This window comes from Gossypium hirsutum, chromosome D01, assembly GCF_007990345.1.
Source record: "Gossypium hirsutum isolate 1008001.06 chromosome D01, Gossypium_hirsutum_v2.1, whole genome shotgun sequence".
Lineage (NCBI taxonomy): Eukaryota > Viridiplantae > Streptophyta > Magnoliopsida > Malvales > Malvaceae > Gossypium > Gossypium hirsutum.
Genome location: NC_053437.1, coordinates 57,631,525 through 57,647,191, shown reverse-complemented (window position 1 = coordinate 57,647,191; position 15,667 = coordinate 57,631,525). Strand labels below are relative to the sequence as shown.

The 15,667-nt window shown below is 33.7% G+C and overlaps 3 protein-coding genes and 1 pseudogene across 3 annotated transcripts; 2 read left to right on the top strand and 2 right to left on the bottom strand.

Annotated features, from left to right (window-relative positions):
* The first annotated feature begins 1,909 nt into the window (after positions 1-1,909).
* LOC107921034 (RHOMBOID-like protein 10, chloroplastic) lies at positions 1,910-4,880 on the top strand. The gene is made up of 7 exons (XM_041086400.1): positions 1,910-2,160; positions 3,661-3,715; positions 3,982-4,078; positions 4,150-4,232; positions 4,378-4,476; positions 4,661-4,733; positions 4,804-4,880. The coding sequence occupies exons 1-7, from the start codon at positions 1,910-1,912 to the stop codon at positions 4,878-4,880; spliced, it is 735 nt and encodes a 244-aa protein (XP_040942334.1).
* On the top strand, positions 4,669-9,111 carry LOC107921528 (protein SSUH2 homolog; annotated as a pseudogene).
* A 41-nt stretch (positions 9,112-9,152) lies between these two features.
* Positions 9,153-11,915, bottom strand: LOC107921529 (RHOMBOID-like protein 10, chloroplastic). The gene is made up of 9 exons (XM_016851370.2): positions 11,366-11,915; positions 10,984-11,249; positions 10,852-10,906; positions 10,655-10,735; positions 10,473-10,569; positions 10,319-10,386; positions 10,074-10,172; positions 9,784-9,825; positions 9,153-9,625 (listed from the first exon to the last, which is right to left on the bottom strand). The coding sequence occupies exons 1-9, from the start codon at positions 11,519-11,521 to the stop codon at positions 9,482-9,484; spliced, it is 1,008 nt and encodes a 335-aa protein (XP_016706859.2). The 5' UTR covers positions 11,522-11,915; the 3' UTR covers positions 9,153-9,481.
* A 268-nt stretch (positions 11,916-12,183) lies between these two features.
* Positions 12,184-13,148, bottom strand: LOC121213964 (transcription factor KUA1). Its single transcript, XM_041087490.1, has 2 exons — positions 12,722-13,148; positions 12,184-12,639 (listed from the first exon to the last, which is right to left on the bottom strand). Exons 1-2 carry the CDS (start codon positions 12,914-12,916, stop codon positions 12,364-12,366), a joined length of 471 nt encoding a protein of 156 aa, XP_040943424.1. The 5' UTR covers positions 12,917-13,148; the 3' UTR covers positions 12,184-12,363.
* Positions 13,149-15,667: the final 2,519 nt, after the last annotated feature.

Genomic DNA, 15,667 nt, shown 5'->3' with positions numbered 1-15,667 from the left:
CACTGAGCTTTGGAATAATGTTTACCAAGGTTGAGAGCATGAAGCTACTTGGTTATGCACATAGTGATTGGTCTGGATCGGTAGATGACATGAATAACACCTCAGGGTATCTATTTACCCTTGGTTCAGCCATTTTTTGTTTACCCTTGGTTCAGTCATTTTTTGGCTGAGTATGTGGAGCTGCTGGAGTTGTTAACCAAGCAATTTGGTTTAGGAAAACCATGGCAGATTTGAATCTACACCAAAGGGAAGCAACAGAGATCAAAGTTGATAACCAATCTGCTGTTGCAATTGCAAATAATCTAGTATTCCATGGGAGAACAAAGCATTTTAAGATAAATTTTTATTTTGTTAGGGAAATGGAACAATCTCAAGAAGTTAAACTGATTCATTGCAATTCTGAAGATTAGCTTGCTGATATCTTGACAAAGCCTTTTTGGGTGTCAAGGTTCAAGGATTTGAGAACCAAAATGAGAGTTTGCAGCATGGAAGCCAAGGAAGAGTGTTGAAGTTGGCCTCCATACAGGCAAAAAAGCAGACTAAGCTGCCAAGCCATGCAATTGCAGCTGAAGCTCATGCTGCTAATTTTCATTTTGTTACTTCAAGTGTTTGTTTTGTACTTTAGTTAGATTAAAACTAAGTTGGTAATGTACTTGATGTAATTAGGTGATGTTTGAGCTGATAAATTAGCTTTACTAAGTGTGCAAGTTAAGTTTATCAATTTACTATGTTATTAGTGGAATTAGGTGATGATTGGGTGACATTGTATCATTTTGACCAGCTGAATGCTTGGTTTATGATTGGCATTATGCCTTATTTCAAATGTAATAAAAATCACTCAAAAAATCTTCTTCATTCTCTGGTTTTTACTCAAGTTCTTTGTCTAATTTTGCTTGATTGTTTAGCAAGATGTCGAGCCTTTTAGCTCAAGCTTCTGTTAAAATTTCTTCAATCTATTTTCTAAGTTCCAACAACTTCACCATTGAACCTTTCTTTGAAAACCTTGAACTTTTACTTGTTTCTGGTTTTTATTGTGTTGGGTTTCACTTCTTGCATGTTCATATTTGCCTTACACAATTTTCATTTTTTATCTCCTTTTAACATTGTTTTAGATTTTCTTGCTTTCTTTTTTTCAACTTATTCCCTTTCTTTCCATATTTGTTTTTATGGGCTTTGCCTCGTTTTTACTTCTTTAGTGTTGCAATGGCATTCTTGCTTTCTTTTTTCAACTTATTCCCTTGATTTCAATGTTTGTTTTTATGGACTTTACCTTGTTTTTACTTTTTTGTTTTTACTTTTTTAGTGTTGCAATGGCCTTGCTTTTTAACATTCTTTTGGGGTGTAACCAGGCTTAACCATGGTGCCATCGCATCGAAAACCAGTAAAAGAGAGGGCATTATCTAAGTCCAACCAAGCAAGATCTGTTGGAAAAAAAAAGCGACATGTTAAGGCTTCTTATGCTAGCGAAGACGAAAACACTACTTTTACTTCGGAATGGAATGATTGTCGTAGAAATATCATTGATTCTCTGAGACGCTACAAAAAGTTATGGAAAGACAAGTTCTCAAACCAACATAAGATGAGCCCAGAACAAGGTAGATGTCGTGGCTTAGCGCTTGATGGCAGAGTAGCCAACATTCTTAAGGTATCAGGTAAATGGGTTAACACAATCAAGCAAATAGGATGTTTTCCGGGGATTAAAATCGGTGATGAATATCATTGGAGGGGTGATTTGTGCGTCTTTGGGCTTCACTATAACTTTCAGAGAGGAATAGATTATATTTCATCAGTTGAAGGCGAAACCTTGGCGACTAGCATTGTCGATTCCTGCTGATATGACAGGGGTATAATAAGTAGAGTTCCTTGTCCTAATTTGACATACACGGGAGAAGGTGAAAATAAAGATCAAATGCTTGAAGGTGGAAACCTTGCATTGAAAAATAATATACATTACAAAAAACCTGTGAGGGTGATACGTAAGTACAACAGTGATGATAATGCAAATGCTTCTAGATACAAGTTTGTGTATGAAGGATTGTACCGAGTGACCAGATTTGACAAAGAAATTGAGTCTGGTTTTTCTGTGTACAAGTTCCAACTTGATATGTTGGAGGATCATCAACAATATGATTCCAAATGGAAGCAGAAACGAATCTGGAGGCATTAGTTTTGATGAAGCTGGCATTTGATACTCGACAATTGAACAATGAGCGGGCATCATCATCACCAAATTTGCCTTCTTTTCTTTGACTGATTTGGTCTATAAATAGTAGTATAAAGTAATTGCAGCTTTGGCATTGACAATGGTTACTCCTATGCTACTAATTGCCTTCTTGTTTTGATCTGTAAATAGTACTTGAACGAGGGAAGGACATAATTGATTTCACCAAATGCCATCATATATACTGTAGTTTAGATTTTATAGCATTTTGAAGTTGAAAAATCAATATGCAATTAAGTTGTTTAGTAGTAGTGCACTAATATTGACTTCAATGCCGTAACTTAGCATGTAGTTTCCAGGAAATTCTATTTGTTAAAATACTTGGTGGGTTTATTATAAGAAATTAATTAGTTCTTACATTATAAAAATGAATTGAAAAAAACAAACATTTAAATTTATTAATTTATCTTATTTTAAAGTAATACTTAAAACAATTTAAGCATTTAAATTCATTGTCACATCTGTTCACTTGGTACAATCCTTCCTACATAAACTTGTACTTAGAAGCATTCGCATTATTATCAGTGTGATACTTATATATCACTCTCGTAGCTCTTTTGTAACGTAAATTATTTTTCAATGCAAGGTTTCCATCTTCAATCCTTTCATCTCTATTTTCACCTTCTCCCGTGTATGCCAAGTTAGGATAAGGAACTCTACTTATTATACCCGTGTCATATCGGCGGGAGTCGACAATGCTAGTCGCCAAGGTTTTGCCTTTAACTGATGAAATATAATCTATTGCTCTCTGAAAGTTATAGTCAAGCCCAACGACACACAACTCACCCCTCCAATGGTATTCATCACCGATTTTAATCCCCCGAAGACATCCTATTTGCTTGATTGTGTTAACCAATTTACCTAATACCTTAAGAACGTTGGCTACTCTGCCATCAAGCGCTAAGCCACGGCATCTACCCTGTTCTGGGCTCATCTTATGTTAACGTGATCACTTTGTCCCGAAGCCCCTTGTTCTTCAGTAACTCATTGTATCATCTACAGAAAATCTGTCATCTCTGTAATGTGCCTAGATTGAATCATGTATGGTCTGAAACAATTTCCAACTTCATGGAGACTGGCAATTTTTGATTTGCAAATGATGTTGTCTGTTCCTCGTGTTCATCTTACTTATGTTTCTTCAAATCCAAGATGGATACTTCCAGGAGAAATTCATTCAACACAAGGAAATGGACCAACATCCTTTTAGCTATGCATGTCTTGTAAGTTTTCCATGATGAACAAAACATTGAATTGTTTTTGAAAAAAGAAAATGAAAACTAAATTATACTATTTGCAGAATTTATGTTGCACAACTGGCAACACAAGGAAATGGACCAACATCCTTTTAGCTATGCATGTCTTGTAAGTTTTCCATGATGAACAAAACATTGAATTGTTTTTGAAAAAAGAAAATGAAAACTAAATTATACTATTTGCAGAATTTATGTTGCACAACTGGCAACACAAGGGAAGCTCTTGCTTTGGGGAGATAAGGTGAGATTCGGATCGATTCATGAAGGATATTTCGGAGCCGTATCTGCTTTGGTTTCATTGTAGTTTTGGAAAATTTGGGTTAATCTTTGATTACTGGTTATGCATATTGCATACAGATTAATAGTCTTATTGAGAAAGGACAGATTGGAGGCTGGCCACATATTCTCTTTTGCATGCAAATATAAGGCACCTTATGGTTTGGTTTAGGATCTCTCAAATAGGAAGTTTATTTCTCTATATGATTGATTAGAATTTGTTGTTTTCAGGTCAATTGTTATTCTTTGAATTCTGTTGGACCTACTGTGGCGAATTTAAGTGGTCCAAGGAGATTTCTTGCAGTTTACTTGACATCTGCTATTTCAAGTAACAACTCGTAAACTCATTACAGTAGATTATACACTGCTTGCCTGCTAGTACAATTTTGACTCAATCAGTTGAAAGAAATCTAGGTGCCGCTACAAGTTACTGGTTCTGCAAAGCACCCGCAGTTGGTGCATCAGGCGCAATCTTTGGATTGGTAAGTCCTCGCAAACTTATTCACAGAATAAGATAAATGTTCGTATGAAGCTGTTCCATCTAATATTTGTCTGCCTTGAAATACTTGGCTTTTATTTACTCCAGAACCTCAATTTTCTCATTTTGTAAATCTTTTGGTTGTCTAGGTTGGTTCTGTTGCTGTGTTTGTCATGAGACATAGAGGTATGATCAGAGATGCCAAAGAAGATCTGCAACACATAGCACAAGTTATTTTCCTAAACATGGTATGATTCAAAGCTTTTGCTACTCAATGTATGAGAACCCTAAACAGTCTATCAAATGCTTTAAAAAAAAGAGTTTCTGCTATGTTACTGCTTGATACAATGATTTCCTTGAAGGAATTGTAGCTTCAAATGCTTTTGCTCTTATTTTTTCCGAGCTCAGTGGTAATGAATGCGGATCGTGCAGGTTATTGGACTAATGTCAAGTGGCATTGATAATTGGGGTCATGTAAGTCTTAACTACCGTCCTCCTTACACGTGTACTTGTAGTATACCTGTATTTAAAGTTTTACTTCTGAGATTGCTTAAAATCTTAATTTGCAATTTCAGCTAGGAGGCTTGCTTGGAGGAGCAGCAGTGTCTTGGCTTGTAGGACCTGCATGGAAGTACGAATCTATGGCCAGTGATGGCCCAAGAATATTCTCAGACCGACCACAACTTTTTCACCTTACTGACAGAAAACGGAAACCTCGATGAGATTCGATCAGCCACTTCTTTTTCTACTTCTTACCCGCCGTCCATTCATGCTCCTTTGATCAGCTCCCCTGAGCCACTTCCCAATGGTATCTCCAAAACAAGCCACTTCTTTTAGTACATGGTTATTTAGTGTTTCAGTCTCTTTCGTTAAATGGTTTTATAACTTTTTTGGTTCATAGTTGGGAATTTTTTGAGTGGCTTTAAATTTTCAATTTTGGTCTTTTTAGTGGATGCAAGAAAAGTAATTCCGTAATTAAGCATTGAAATTGAGTTGTCAATGTAGATTTTACTGTTGACCGGTTCTATTGTATGTCTCAGAGCAAACTATTCCTCGCCAAAATCCTCACGCAGCAGATTATGGCGCATACTCCAATGATTTTCAGAGGTATGGCTCAATGAAAGTCGGGACTCCCTAGCGTTAATTTGCGGTGTTGTCATATGTTCTTGAATTAGGAGCTAGGACAAATATAGCAGCAGCATTCTATACTAGTAATATAAAGTGTCTCTAAATCAAGGTTTCACCTATTTTTGAACCGATTAGAATGTGTCCTCTAAGTGTGAATTATCAATGTGAATTCTTAAGCATCAAGCATTAGCATGTATTGATTAAAATGTGTCATCTAAGTGTAGGCAATTATTGAATGCGGTAGAGATAAGAGAGTTGCTCATCAACCATATCAGTCATCGATGCTGTTGGGGGAGTCGCCCTGCTCGTACCTGGAAGATTCATGCTGTTGAAGATTACAAAGTTTATGTGGGAACTCTTGAAACTTTCTTAGAAGAAAGGGAAGTGATAAGAGAAACAGAACCTTACCTTGGTGGGAACTTGACATTTGGGAATTGGATTTAAGATCACAATTCCCTGTTCTCTTTGTGCCGTATAAAAAAACCCGAGTCAAGATTCCTCATAGTGAGACCATTGAGAAATGTTCAGGTAATACTGCTTAAACATTTGGTGTCTATGGGGTTAAAACTGAAGGATTTAAAATCTTAAATTTTTATAAACACAGTTATTTGCCACTTCGATGATCCTTTAATTCCTTCATATGTCTCGTTCCTGTTATACTAATGCTTTGTGCTTTATTAGTTCTACATTTCCTATATGATTCCTGCCTTCATGGTCAGTAGTGCTTAGCTTTGATTTAATGTATAAAGAAAAATATGCAGATTGTGCAGGACGAGGAGATATTCCATGTCCTACATGCAATGCAGACAAAGATCCTGGATTTTACAAGGAAAATCAGATGTCCCAGTGCCCTGCTTGCTATGGAAGGGGATTAATTGCTCACAGAAACGGATCAGACACCATGTGAGCAGTTTCTACTTTATTTAATTCTACAAAACCTATATTTATTATCCAAGATAGTTGGTTACTGGTTCCAACATATGACTAATATGGTTGAGCTAGTAGTTCACAACCATGCATTCTTTCAAGACACCATATTTGCGTGTAATTATCCTTCCTAATTTGTTATCTGGGTGTTCTAAGTTTGAAACTTTTGCCTAATGATCCCCATATTGAACTTTGTAAACATTAGTTTTATATTTGGTTTTTTGTTAATTTCTTTTCTTCTGAACATATATTGTTGAGGTATGAGTTCTTTACATGATCCATTTTTTCGCCGATGATTGATTATATCTCCATAGATACACAAAATGTGATGGAAAAGGAAAGATACCTTGTGGATCTCGTGGCTTACTTAAATGCGAGACATGCAATGGAAGCGATTCTCTATTGATTCACAAAATCGCCATTGTTAAAAGGTAAACATGCTTATCTATGTTGGTAGTATAGTTATACACCAGCACTACCTCTAAGATACTATTGTTGGAAATATTTTTTATCAACTGAGTTTGATTTAAATGATTAGTGAAACTCAATTTGGAGGGATATTTTAATGTTATGATCTGTGAAATCAGGATGCATGTATATGCTATATTTATGTCAAATGAATTGCATTTGCTTTCTATAATTGGACCTTGAATTATTTGATAGGAAGACACTTTCAACCCATAAAGTGGAACAAGTGGCGCAGCATCGATTCCAAACGAGATTTTCCATAGGGCTAAAGGGGTTCAGTTTTGCAAGCATACCAGTTCACCTCAGCCTATTTTGCCGACTCTTCATTAATGTTTTGAATACGTTGTGCACAATGGTTTTAAGGATATTTTTTACTGGAGACACTTCATTAATGCACTGAAAGATGATATTGATATTGTTGAGTATCTTCCCGTTAAATACTCAACAATAAAGCCCCTGTTTCCTGGTCTAAGATATTGAAAGGATCGAAATTTGGCGTTAAATGTATGGTGATATTCCATTTGGTTTATTGTTTTTGGAAAGGTGGCTTAGATGGCTTCTTTCGCAGACTAATTAGTACAGGAGGGAAGTGCTCCCGTTACTAAAGCTACACAAGGTGATCAAGTTCAAGTTCATGCATACAGATTCAAGGCTTGCTAATAATGACCTTCCAAACTCCATTCAAAGGCTAAGGTGCCAAGCCAATTATAAGGCTCTCTGGTATGCAAAAGAGATAGAGGATCTCGGAAGTACTTTAGTTGATAGACTAAAGAGCAAGAATGACCCATATATTGCTTGACACTTAAGGTACACAATCATTCTTTGGTTTCTGGTAGTATTTCTCTCAACGAAGACTCTGAGCCTAATAATCTTGATTGCTTAGGTATGAGAAAGATATGCTTGCATTCACAGGCTGCATCCATAATCTGACTGTAGAAGAGAGCAATGAACTCACGGTTATGAGATACAATGTTAGACATTGGAAGGAAAAAAAGCTAGATAGCGAAGAACGGCGAAGGCAGGAGGGTTGTCCAATGACCCCTAGAGAAGCAGCCATGTTCCTCAAGGCAATGTGTTACCCTTCCAGTACACCTATCTACATTGTTGCAGGAGAGATTTATGGCAGCAATAGCATGGCTGCCTTCCATTACTGTATTTTAATAAATCTTAAATTTTAATTTTTTATGTACTACTTTAAAATAAGATAAATCGATAAATTTAAATGCTTATTTTTTTCAATTAATTTTTAAAATGCTAGAGACTAATTAATTTCTATAATAAACCCATCAAGTATTTTAACAAATAGAATTTCCTGAAAACTACATATCACAATTATATTTGAAATGGGTAATCTTTCACAGCTTCTCATCTCAAAAGAGATCCATTGAATCATGATTCAGCAATTTGGAAACATGCTAATATATGGCATTGAAAACAATATTAGTGCACTACTACTAAACAACTCAATTGCATATTGATTTTTCAACTTCAAAATACTATAAATGATCAATATCTCGCATTAATTATGTCATTCATCAGTTTAATCATTTGTTATGAGTATTAAATTCCAGATTAAATTTAATTAATATTAATAATTTGAAAACTCAACTAAAATATTTTAATTTTTAAAGAATATTTTTATAAAATCTAAACTATAGTATATGAAGGCATTTGGTGAAATCAATCATGTCCTTCCCTCGTTCAAGTACTATTGACAGATCAAAACAAGAAAGCAATAAGTAGCATAGGAGTAACCATTGTCAATGCCAACGCTGCAAATAGACCAAACCAGTCAAAGAAACGAAGGCAAATTTGGTGATAATGATGCCTGTTCATTGTAGACCAAACTCGACAATTTAACAAAAAAATATTCTAACATAGCTTAACTGAAATTCTATTGGTTGGCATGGTGACAGCTTAGAATTGCTTATGCTTATCTCAAGTTGTTCACTGTTCCAACTCACAAACCAAAAAATAACTCATCAAAATACGTTTGAACCAAACTTACCCACAAAGAAAGATTTGATCTTGAAACCTTAGAGTTCTCTAACTCTCTTCCGAAAAAATTTAAACTTGAAATCTTAAAATTTCGAATTTCGAACTCTCTTCCTTGCCATTAAACCAAAGAACCAATGCCTCGTTGGCAAATGATTTAAAACTATATGTAAACTGAATCAAACTCTCAAATAATTCATACAATTAACTCGTGCATCAAACTCGGTTAATCTTTTTGTATTAGTAGAGATGACAGCAACTTCTGTTTTACCAACAGTAAAGGATAATCCAAGGTTAATGGTGGATGGTGGATATGCATACTGCCATATAAGGACATTTTATAAATGTTAGCATTAATTAGTTTTCCTTTTTTTCAACGGATATGATGAAGTGTAAGAAACATAAATGAACAGTCAAGATTCAACTAGCTTCATTATAAAGAAAAGGGCTATCTTCACTTCAAACATCACTACACTACAGATATCAGAAAATAGATTGTTTTGGTAAAATGCAATACAGAAATGGTGGTGAACTCTGAGCGTCCAGTGATGTATCAGAAAATAGGTAGGGAAATCACCATTTCCCCTTTGATTATTTTCTGGAAAATCACTGATTCGATTAGAATTCACTTCTACCTTGTAAACCCCCCTACTATACTTTGCATATAGTCTAGTATGTCTAGAATTAATTTAAATCAGAGCTTGTGTCACAATTTTCTATACTTACACTGGTTCATCAAGGTTTCCATTTTCTGTCAGTAAGGTAAAAAAGTGGTGGTTGGTCTGAGAATATTCTTCGGCCATCACTGGCCATAGATTCGTACTTCCATGCAGGTCCTATAAGCCAAGACACTGCTGCTCCTCCAAGCAAGCCTCCTAGCTGAAATTGTAAGTTAAGATTTTAAACAATCTCAGAAGTAAAACTTTAAACGTCGGTATTGATGAAGTAAACGGAGATTCTTATGATACACAACTGTTACTTTAAATGCAGGTATACTACAAGTACACGTGTAAGAAGGCATGGTAGCTAAGACTTACATGACCCCAATTATCAATGCCTCTTGACATTAGTCCAATAACCTGCATGATCCACATTCATTACCACTGAGCTCGGAAAAAATAAGAGCAAAAGCATTTGATGCTACAAGGAAATCATTGTATCAAGCAGTAACATAGCAGAAACCCTTTTTTTTTTCTCAAAAGCAAATAGCAGAAACTTAAATCTAACTCTAGGGACTGAATTTGGTATGTATGAGACGGGATTTCCGATAGGCTGTTATACGGTTTAGGGTTCTCATACATTGAGTAGCAAAAGCTTTGAATCATACCATGTTTAGGAAAATAACTTGTGCTATGTGTTGCAGATCTTCTTTGGCATCTCTGATCATATATCTATGCCTCATGACAAACACAGCAACAGAACCAACCTAGACAACCAAAAGATTTACAAAATGAGAAAATTGAGGTTCGGAGTAAAAAAAAAAGCTAAGTATTCCAAGGCAGACAAATATTAGATGGAACAGCTTCTTATGAACATTTATCTTATTCTGTGAATAAGTTTGAGAGGACCTACCAATCCAAAGATTGCGCCTGATGCACCAACTGCGGGTGCTTTGCAGAACCAGTAACTTGTAGCGGCACCTAGATTTCTTTCAACTGATCGAGTCAAAATTCTACTAGCAGGCAAGCAATGTATAATCTACAGTAATGAGTTTACAAGTTGTTACTTGAAATAGCAGATGTCAAGTAAACTGCAAGAAATCTCCTTGGACCACTTAAATTCTCCACAGTAGGTCCAATAGAATTCAAAGAATAACAATTGACCTGAAAACAACAAATTCTAATCAATCATATAGAGAAATAAACTTCCTAGTTGAGAAATCCTAAACCATATAATTTGAAACCAAACCATAAGGTGCCCTATATTTGCATGCAAAAGAGAATATGTGGCCAGCCTCCAAATCTGTCCTTTGTCAATAAGACTATTAATCTGTATACAATATGAATAACCCGTAATCAAATATCAACCCACATTTTCCAAAACTACAATGAAACTAAAATAGATACGACTCCGAAATTTCCTTCACGAATCGATCAGAATCTCACCTTAGCTCCCCAAAGCAAGAGCTTCCCTTGTGTTGCCAGTTGTGCAACATAAATTCTGCAAATAGTATAATTTAGTTTTCATTTTCTTTTTTCAAAAACAATTCAATGTTTTGTTCATCATGGAAAACTTACAAGACATTAATAGCTAAAAGGATGTTGGTCCATTTCCTTGTGTTGAATGAATTTCTCCTGGAAGTATCCATCTTGGATGATCCACTATTACCCTCATTTCCAAAATATTTTCTTTGTTCTCCCCCATTGAAGAAACATAAGTAAGATGAACACGAGGAACAGACAACATCATTTGCAAACCGAAAATTGCCAATTCCCATGAAGTTGGAAATTGTTTCAGACCATACATGATTCAATCTAGGCACATTACATAGATGACAGAGTTTCTGTATGACATACGAATCAAAAAATCAATCTTTTTACTCCCTTTTTGTGTTTTCTTGAAAGATTAGTTTAATGGGATTTTCCCAGCTGTGGAAATGGAAAGTAATTGAGGGGGTACCTTGAACGAGGAGCGGAGGTGGAACCCTAGGTGGAGCTGATGGCGGAGAAGGTTGCCGAGGCGGAGAGAAGCGGCAGTGGTGATGAGATGAAAAGTGGGTTCTTCAGTTGGTAAATCCCACTTGAAGGGGAATGGCTGAGGCAGAGTTGACCCCATCAACCCAACAACCACACCAGAGCGGAGCAGTGTCTTGGCCAAACTGAACTGCTCTTCCAGTGATCCGAAAGCCTTGGCAGTAAGTAATAATGTTGCACTTTCTAAAAAATATATATATAAATTAAATAAAATTGAGAAAAAATTAATTAAGCCACAAATTTTAAACTCATCCCAAATTTCAAAATTTTTAATTGAATCATCAAACTATTAATATAGTATGAATTAGAAATGTTTAAATTTATATAAAAAATTAAAATGAGTTATAATGTGAAGATTTTCGATGGAATTAACCCAAATTAAAATAAAGACATGCTTTTTATTTGGAAAAAAAATAAAGATTATGTCATCTCATTTGTGTGGATAATATAGTAAGTTGGATTTTCGACAAAATCATGGAAAAAATTTGAATGATAACAATATATATATAATATAAATTGACAAAACTAAATTTGTTTACTTGTATCACTTAAGTTTTAGCTTGGTATGAATATTATTGTCAATATAGGATAATATGAATTTCAGCTTGGTATGAATATTATTGTTAATATAGGAAAATATGAATTTGATTGTGCTCAAGTACATTATTTTCACATTTATGAATTGGAGAGAACATATAGATATTTTTAAGTATTATGTAAAATATATATATAATCAAAATTTATAATAAAATCGTTAAAAAAAATAGTTTGTTTGTTTTTCTATGTTGTTGGCTTTAAATTTATTATTTGCTGGCCATATGTTTCTCGCTTTTGACGATTACATGGGAGTAGCCATAGAAACACATTCCTTATTGCTCAATGTTGTCTCAACTATTGTCTTAAACTCGACATTGCAACTTTGTTCTAATTAATTACCCTAATGAACGGCTGAGATTGTAGAGTTGTGCTATTTGATGATTGAGGGGGAGCAATCTTGAGCTCCAAAAGATCTTTTTCTGTTGATGAAGCACCAGGGCCTGCTCGAAACATGTTGTCCTGAACTAACCTCGGCGAAGGGTGATCAGCTGGCGCACAGACGGCTACATGGGCTTTACCGATGTAACCATGGCGCGGTCCAGCATAATTCATTGTATGCAGAAATGGCAGAGATTGCATCACATTTGGAGTTACTTCTTCTGCCTGTTAAAACATTAATTTCGTGAGGTTATCTTATCTCAATGGTAATCTGAGAGTAAGAAATGAACTGCAGATAGGTTCTTACCATGGGTTGAATCCTTGACTGATAGGTTGGAAAATCAGGTCTGCGTTTCTCCTTATTGTTACTGGCATGCTGCAGCCTGAGAAAATATTTTTGGGCATGGCTTGCAACTTGAATTGGGGTCCTACTGGTTACATAATTCTCTGAAATTCCTTTCCAGTTACCTTTTCCCAACTTTCTCAAACCTTCCAAAAACATTCTATGCTCCTCTTCTGTCCATGGATTCCCTGTTTCATAATCAAATACTAACTTTCAAAAAAGAAAGAGTTTACGACTGCACATATAATACATCATAATAATAAAATTATAAATACATGTTTAAACAACTACAAACTAAATTCAAACAAATAAAAAACATAATGGAAAAAGAAACGAAATATCACACAACAACTACGCAAGATAAAACTCGAGACCCACAAATAATAATTATACATATTGAACATGTTAGACTCAAACCTAAATACTTAAAAACTCCAATGCCTCAGGCTTTTACTACCAAAGCTTCATCAGCAGGTATAGTATTTAAGGTTTTAGGATATTACTCGTGAAAAATCATAAAAATACTTGTACAAACTCATACAATAATTATAACAAAAAAAAGTACACAGAGGGATGAATGCCTCTTTTAAATTTATGGGCTGCATTGTGTTTCTTAGAATGAATCTGTGGTTGAGCACCATTGTTATGACTAAAACTTTCTCCCATAGCAGCTATATTAACACCAAAAAGTTTAACATAATCTCCCTTCCCATTACAAGTTCTCGAATTATGGCCATTATGTCCACAATAACTACACCTTCTCCCTCTTCCTTTCACCATTATCTCTCTCTCTTAATTTTCCTGGAAAATTTGCTTTACTTTCCATTACATATATACTATGTATGAAGTGAAAAGAAGATCTGAAAACACAAAGCAAGGATTTTGTTTCCAAAGTCGCAAGATTTTGATATGCAAAGCTAATCTAGTTTTCTTTTAGGACAAGTTTCATTAATATTAAAAACTTGGTTTCCAAGCATTATGCATTCGAAAAATAAGGTTAATATTAGATTATCGATAATTTTTATTTTTATTTTATCAACTAATAATAATAAATAAATAACGTTTGCCAACCCAAATATATATTTTATGATTTAACTTTATTCATCGAATATCCAAATTTAGCCGCCCGTAATTATTATTAATTAAGAGTACATTAAATGGAAGATAATTCTCTCACTAAAAAGTTTAACAGATAATTAAAGCTTTATTAACACTTTGGGTTTAGTTATAGTTTTTGATTATATTATGGAACTAATTTTCTATCTCCTGGGATGTACATCTTGCTTATATATTTTATAAAATTATTATTTAAATAATAATTAAAATTATTGATGAAATAATATTTGAATAATATAAATAAATTAAAAAAAATAAATATAATTTTGAAATATAATATAGTTGCAATATTATATATTTATTAATTCCGAGGAAGAAAATTTGAAACATAAAACAATTATAATATGTATATATAATTAATGATTCAAGATATTTGTGTATATTATATATATATATATGATATAAGTAAGTTTAGAAATAAAATTTTAAATAATTTTTAATTTTAGAAATAATACATATCTATTACAATCAAAAGGGCTCACATATTTACAATATTTGCAACATATTACTATTATCTAAATTATAAATCAATTACTCTCTCGTACACTTGATTATAGGTTGGATTACGCTCTCAAACTTAAAAGTCTATTTGAAAAATGGGAGGGTTTAAGCAAAAATATAGACTCGAAAAATAAGCTTAGATAAAAAAAAAAAGGGATCGAGCCTCTGGTAAGATTTTTTTTGGCTTGGGCTCAGCCCGAATTTTCTTAATTTTTTTTCACTACTGTTTACTGTTGTGTTTGCTGCCACTTTGATGTTGTTTTGTTGTCATTTTGCTATTATATTGATACTATTTTGTTATTATTGTCTGGATATTGTATAACTGTTACTTTATCATTAATTTTGTTACTATTTTAGATGCATTTGCTTGCTAAGTTGCAACTATCTTAATGTTATTTGAGTACTTTTTTTGTAATGTATTTTCAATTTGTTGGGAAATATTTATTTTAATGTTTTATGAGTATTTGATGTATTATATTTTTAAAATTTTTTTGTATATAAAAAAATTAATATAGGTGGGTCAAGCTCGGATTTTAATATTTTTTTTAATTTAAGTCAAACATGGACAAAATTTTAGGCTCAATTTTCAAGTCAAGTCAAGCTCAAACCTAAAAAATAAACCTAAAATTTTGCATTAACTCGAATCATTTTTAGGTTTACTCTCTAATATTTATTGTTTAATTTTATTGTAGAGAAGGAAAGCAACCAAAGGAAGAATGATCAAATTACTTATTTAGTTTCGATAAGCTAAATCTATTTCTATATTTGAAGACTCTCTAAATTGATTTTCTCAAATACAATTTCTTTTGTTACAATTGACAAGCACAATTAATATTTTGGTCAAATTTGATGAAAAAAGCGAATTTTAAAGAAAAATTAGGGAAATGAGCTAGTTTTTGTAATATTTAGGGAAATAGATTGATTTTGAAGAGAGATGTAATATCCGCGTTTTAACTCGGGGTTGGGTACAGTGATGGATCGGGTCAAGAATTAGTATAAAATTTTTGAAATATAATAAATAGGAATTTTGAGTATTAAATTAGGAAGTATATAGATCCAATAAGAAATTAAAAAATATATACTCTTTAGATAGGAAATTTTAAAATGGATACTTTGATTTAGTTGAAAGAATAAAGAAATTGTTGTGGCCAAAGTAGGAAAAATATTAAGTTAGGAGATATATAGTAGTAGAGGAAAGGAAGGAAGGATTAAAAAGAAATTTAACCAATGTGTGGTATGAGTTATCCTAGGAAATATGAAAGATGAGGAAGAACAAAGTGGTAATTAGCCAGG

What these genes read in the sequence shown, in the direction of transcription:
- LOC107921034 (XM_041086400.1), top strand. Translation starts at nt 1,910, where the DNA reads ATGCTTGAAGGTGGAAACCTTGCATTGAAAAATAATATACATTACAAA. An exon ending in AAGCAGAAACGAATCTGGAG is followed by an intron (nt 2,161 to 3,660) that starts GCATTAGTTTTG and finishes TACTATTTGCAG; the next exon opens with AATTTATGTTGCACAACTGG. An exon ending in CTACCGTCCTCCTTACACGT is followed by an intron (nt 4,734 to 4,803) that starts GTACTTGTAGTA and finishes TTGCAATTTCAG; the next exon opens with CTAGGAGGCTTGCTTGGAGG.
- LOC107921529 (XM_016851370.2), bottom strand. Translation starts at nt 11,521, where the DNA reads ATGGGGTCAACTCTGCCTCAGCCATTCCCCTTCAAGTGGGATTTACCA. An exon ending in CTTGACATCTGCTATTTCAA is followed by an intron (nt 10,387 to 10,472) that starts GTAACAACTTGT and finishes AAAGAAATCTAG; the next exon opens with GTGCCGCTACAAGTTACTGG. An exon ending in AAGTTATTTTCCTAAACATG is followed by an intron (nt 9,826 to 10,073) that starts GTATGATTCAAA and finishes TGGATCATGCAG; the next exon opens with GTTATTGGACTAATGTCAAG.
- LOC121213964 (XM_041087490.1), bottom strand. Translation starts at nt 12,916, where the DNA reads ATGTTTTTGGAAGGTTTGAGAAAGTTGGGAAAAGGTAACTGGAAAGGA. An exon ending in AGTCAAGGATTCAACCCATG is followed by an intron (nt 12,640 to 12,721) that starts GTAAGAACCTAT and finishes ATGTTTTAACAG; the next exon opens with GCAGAAGAAGTAACTCCAAA.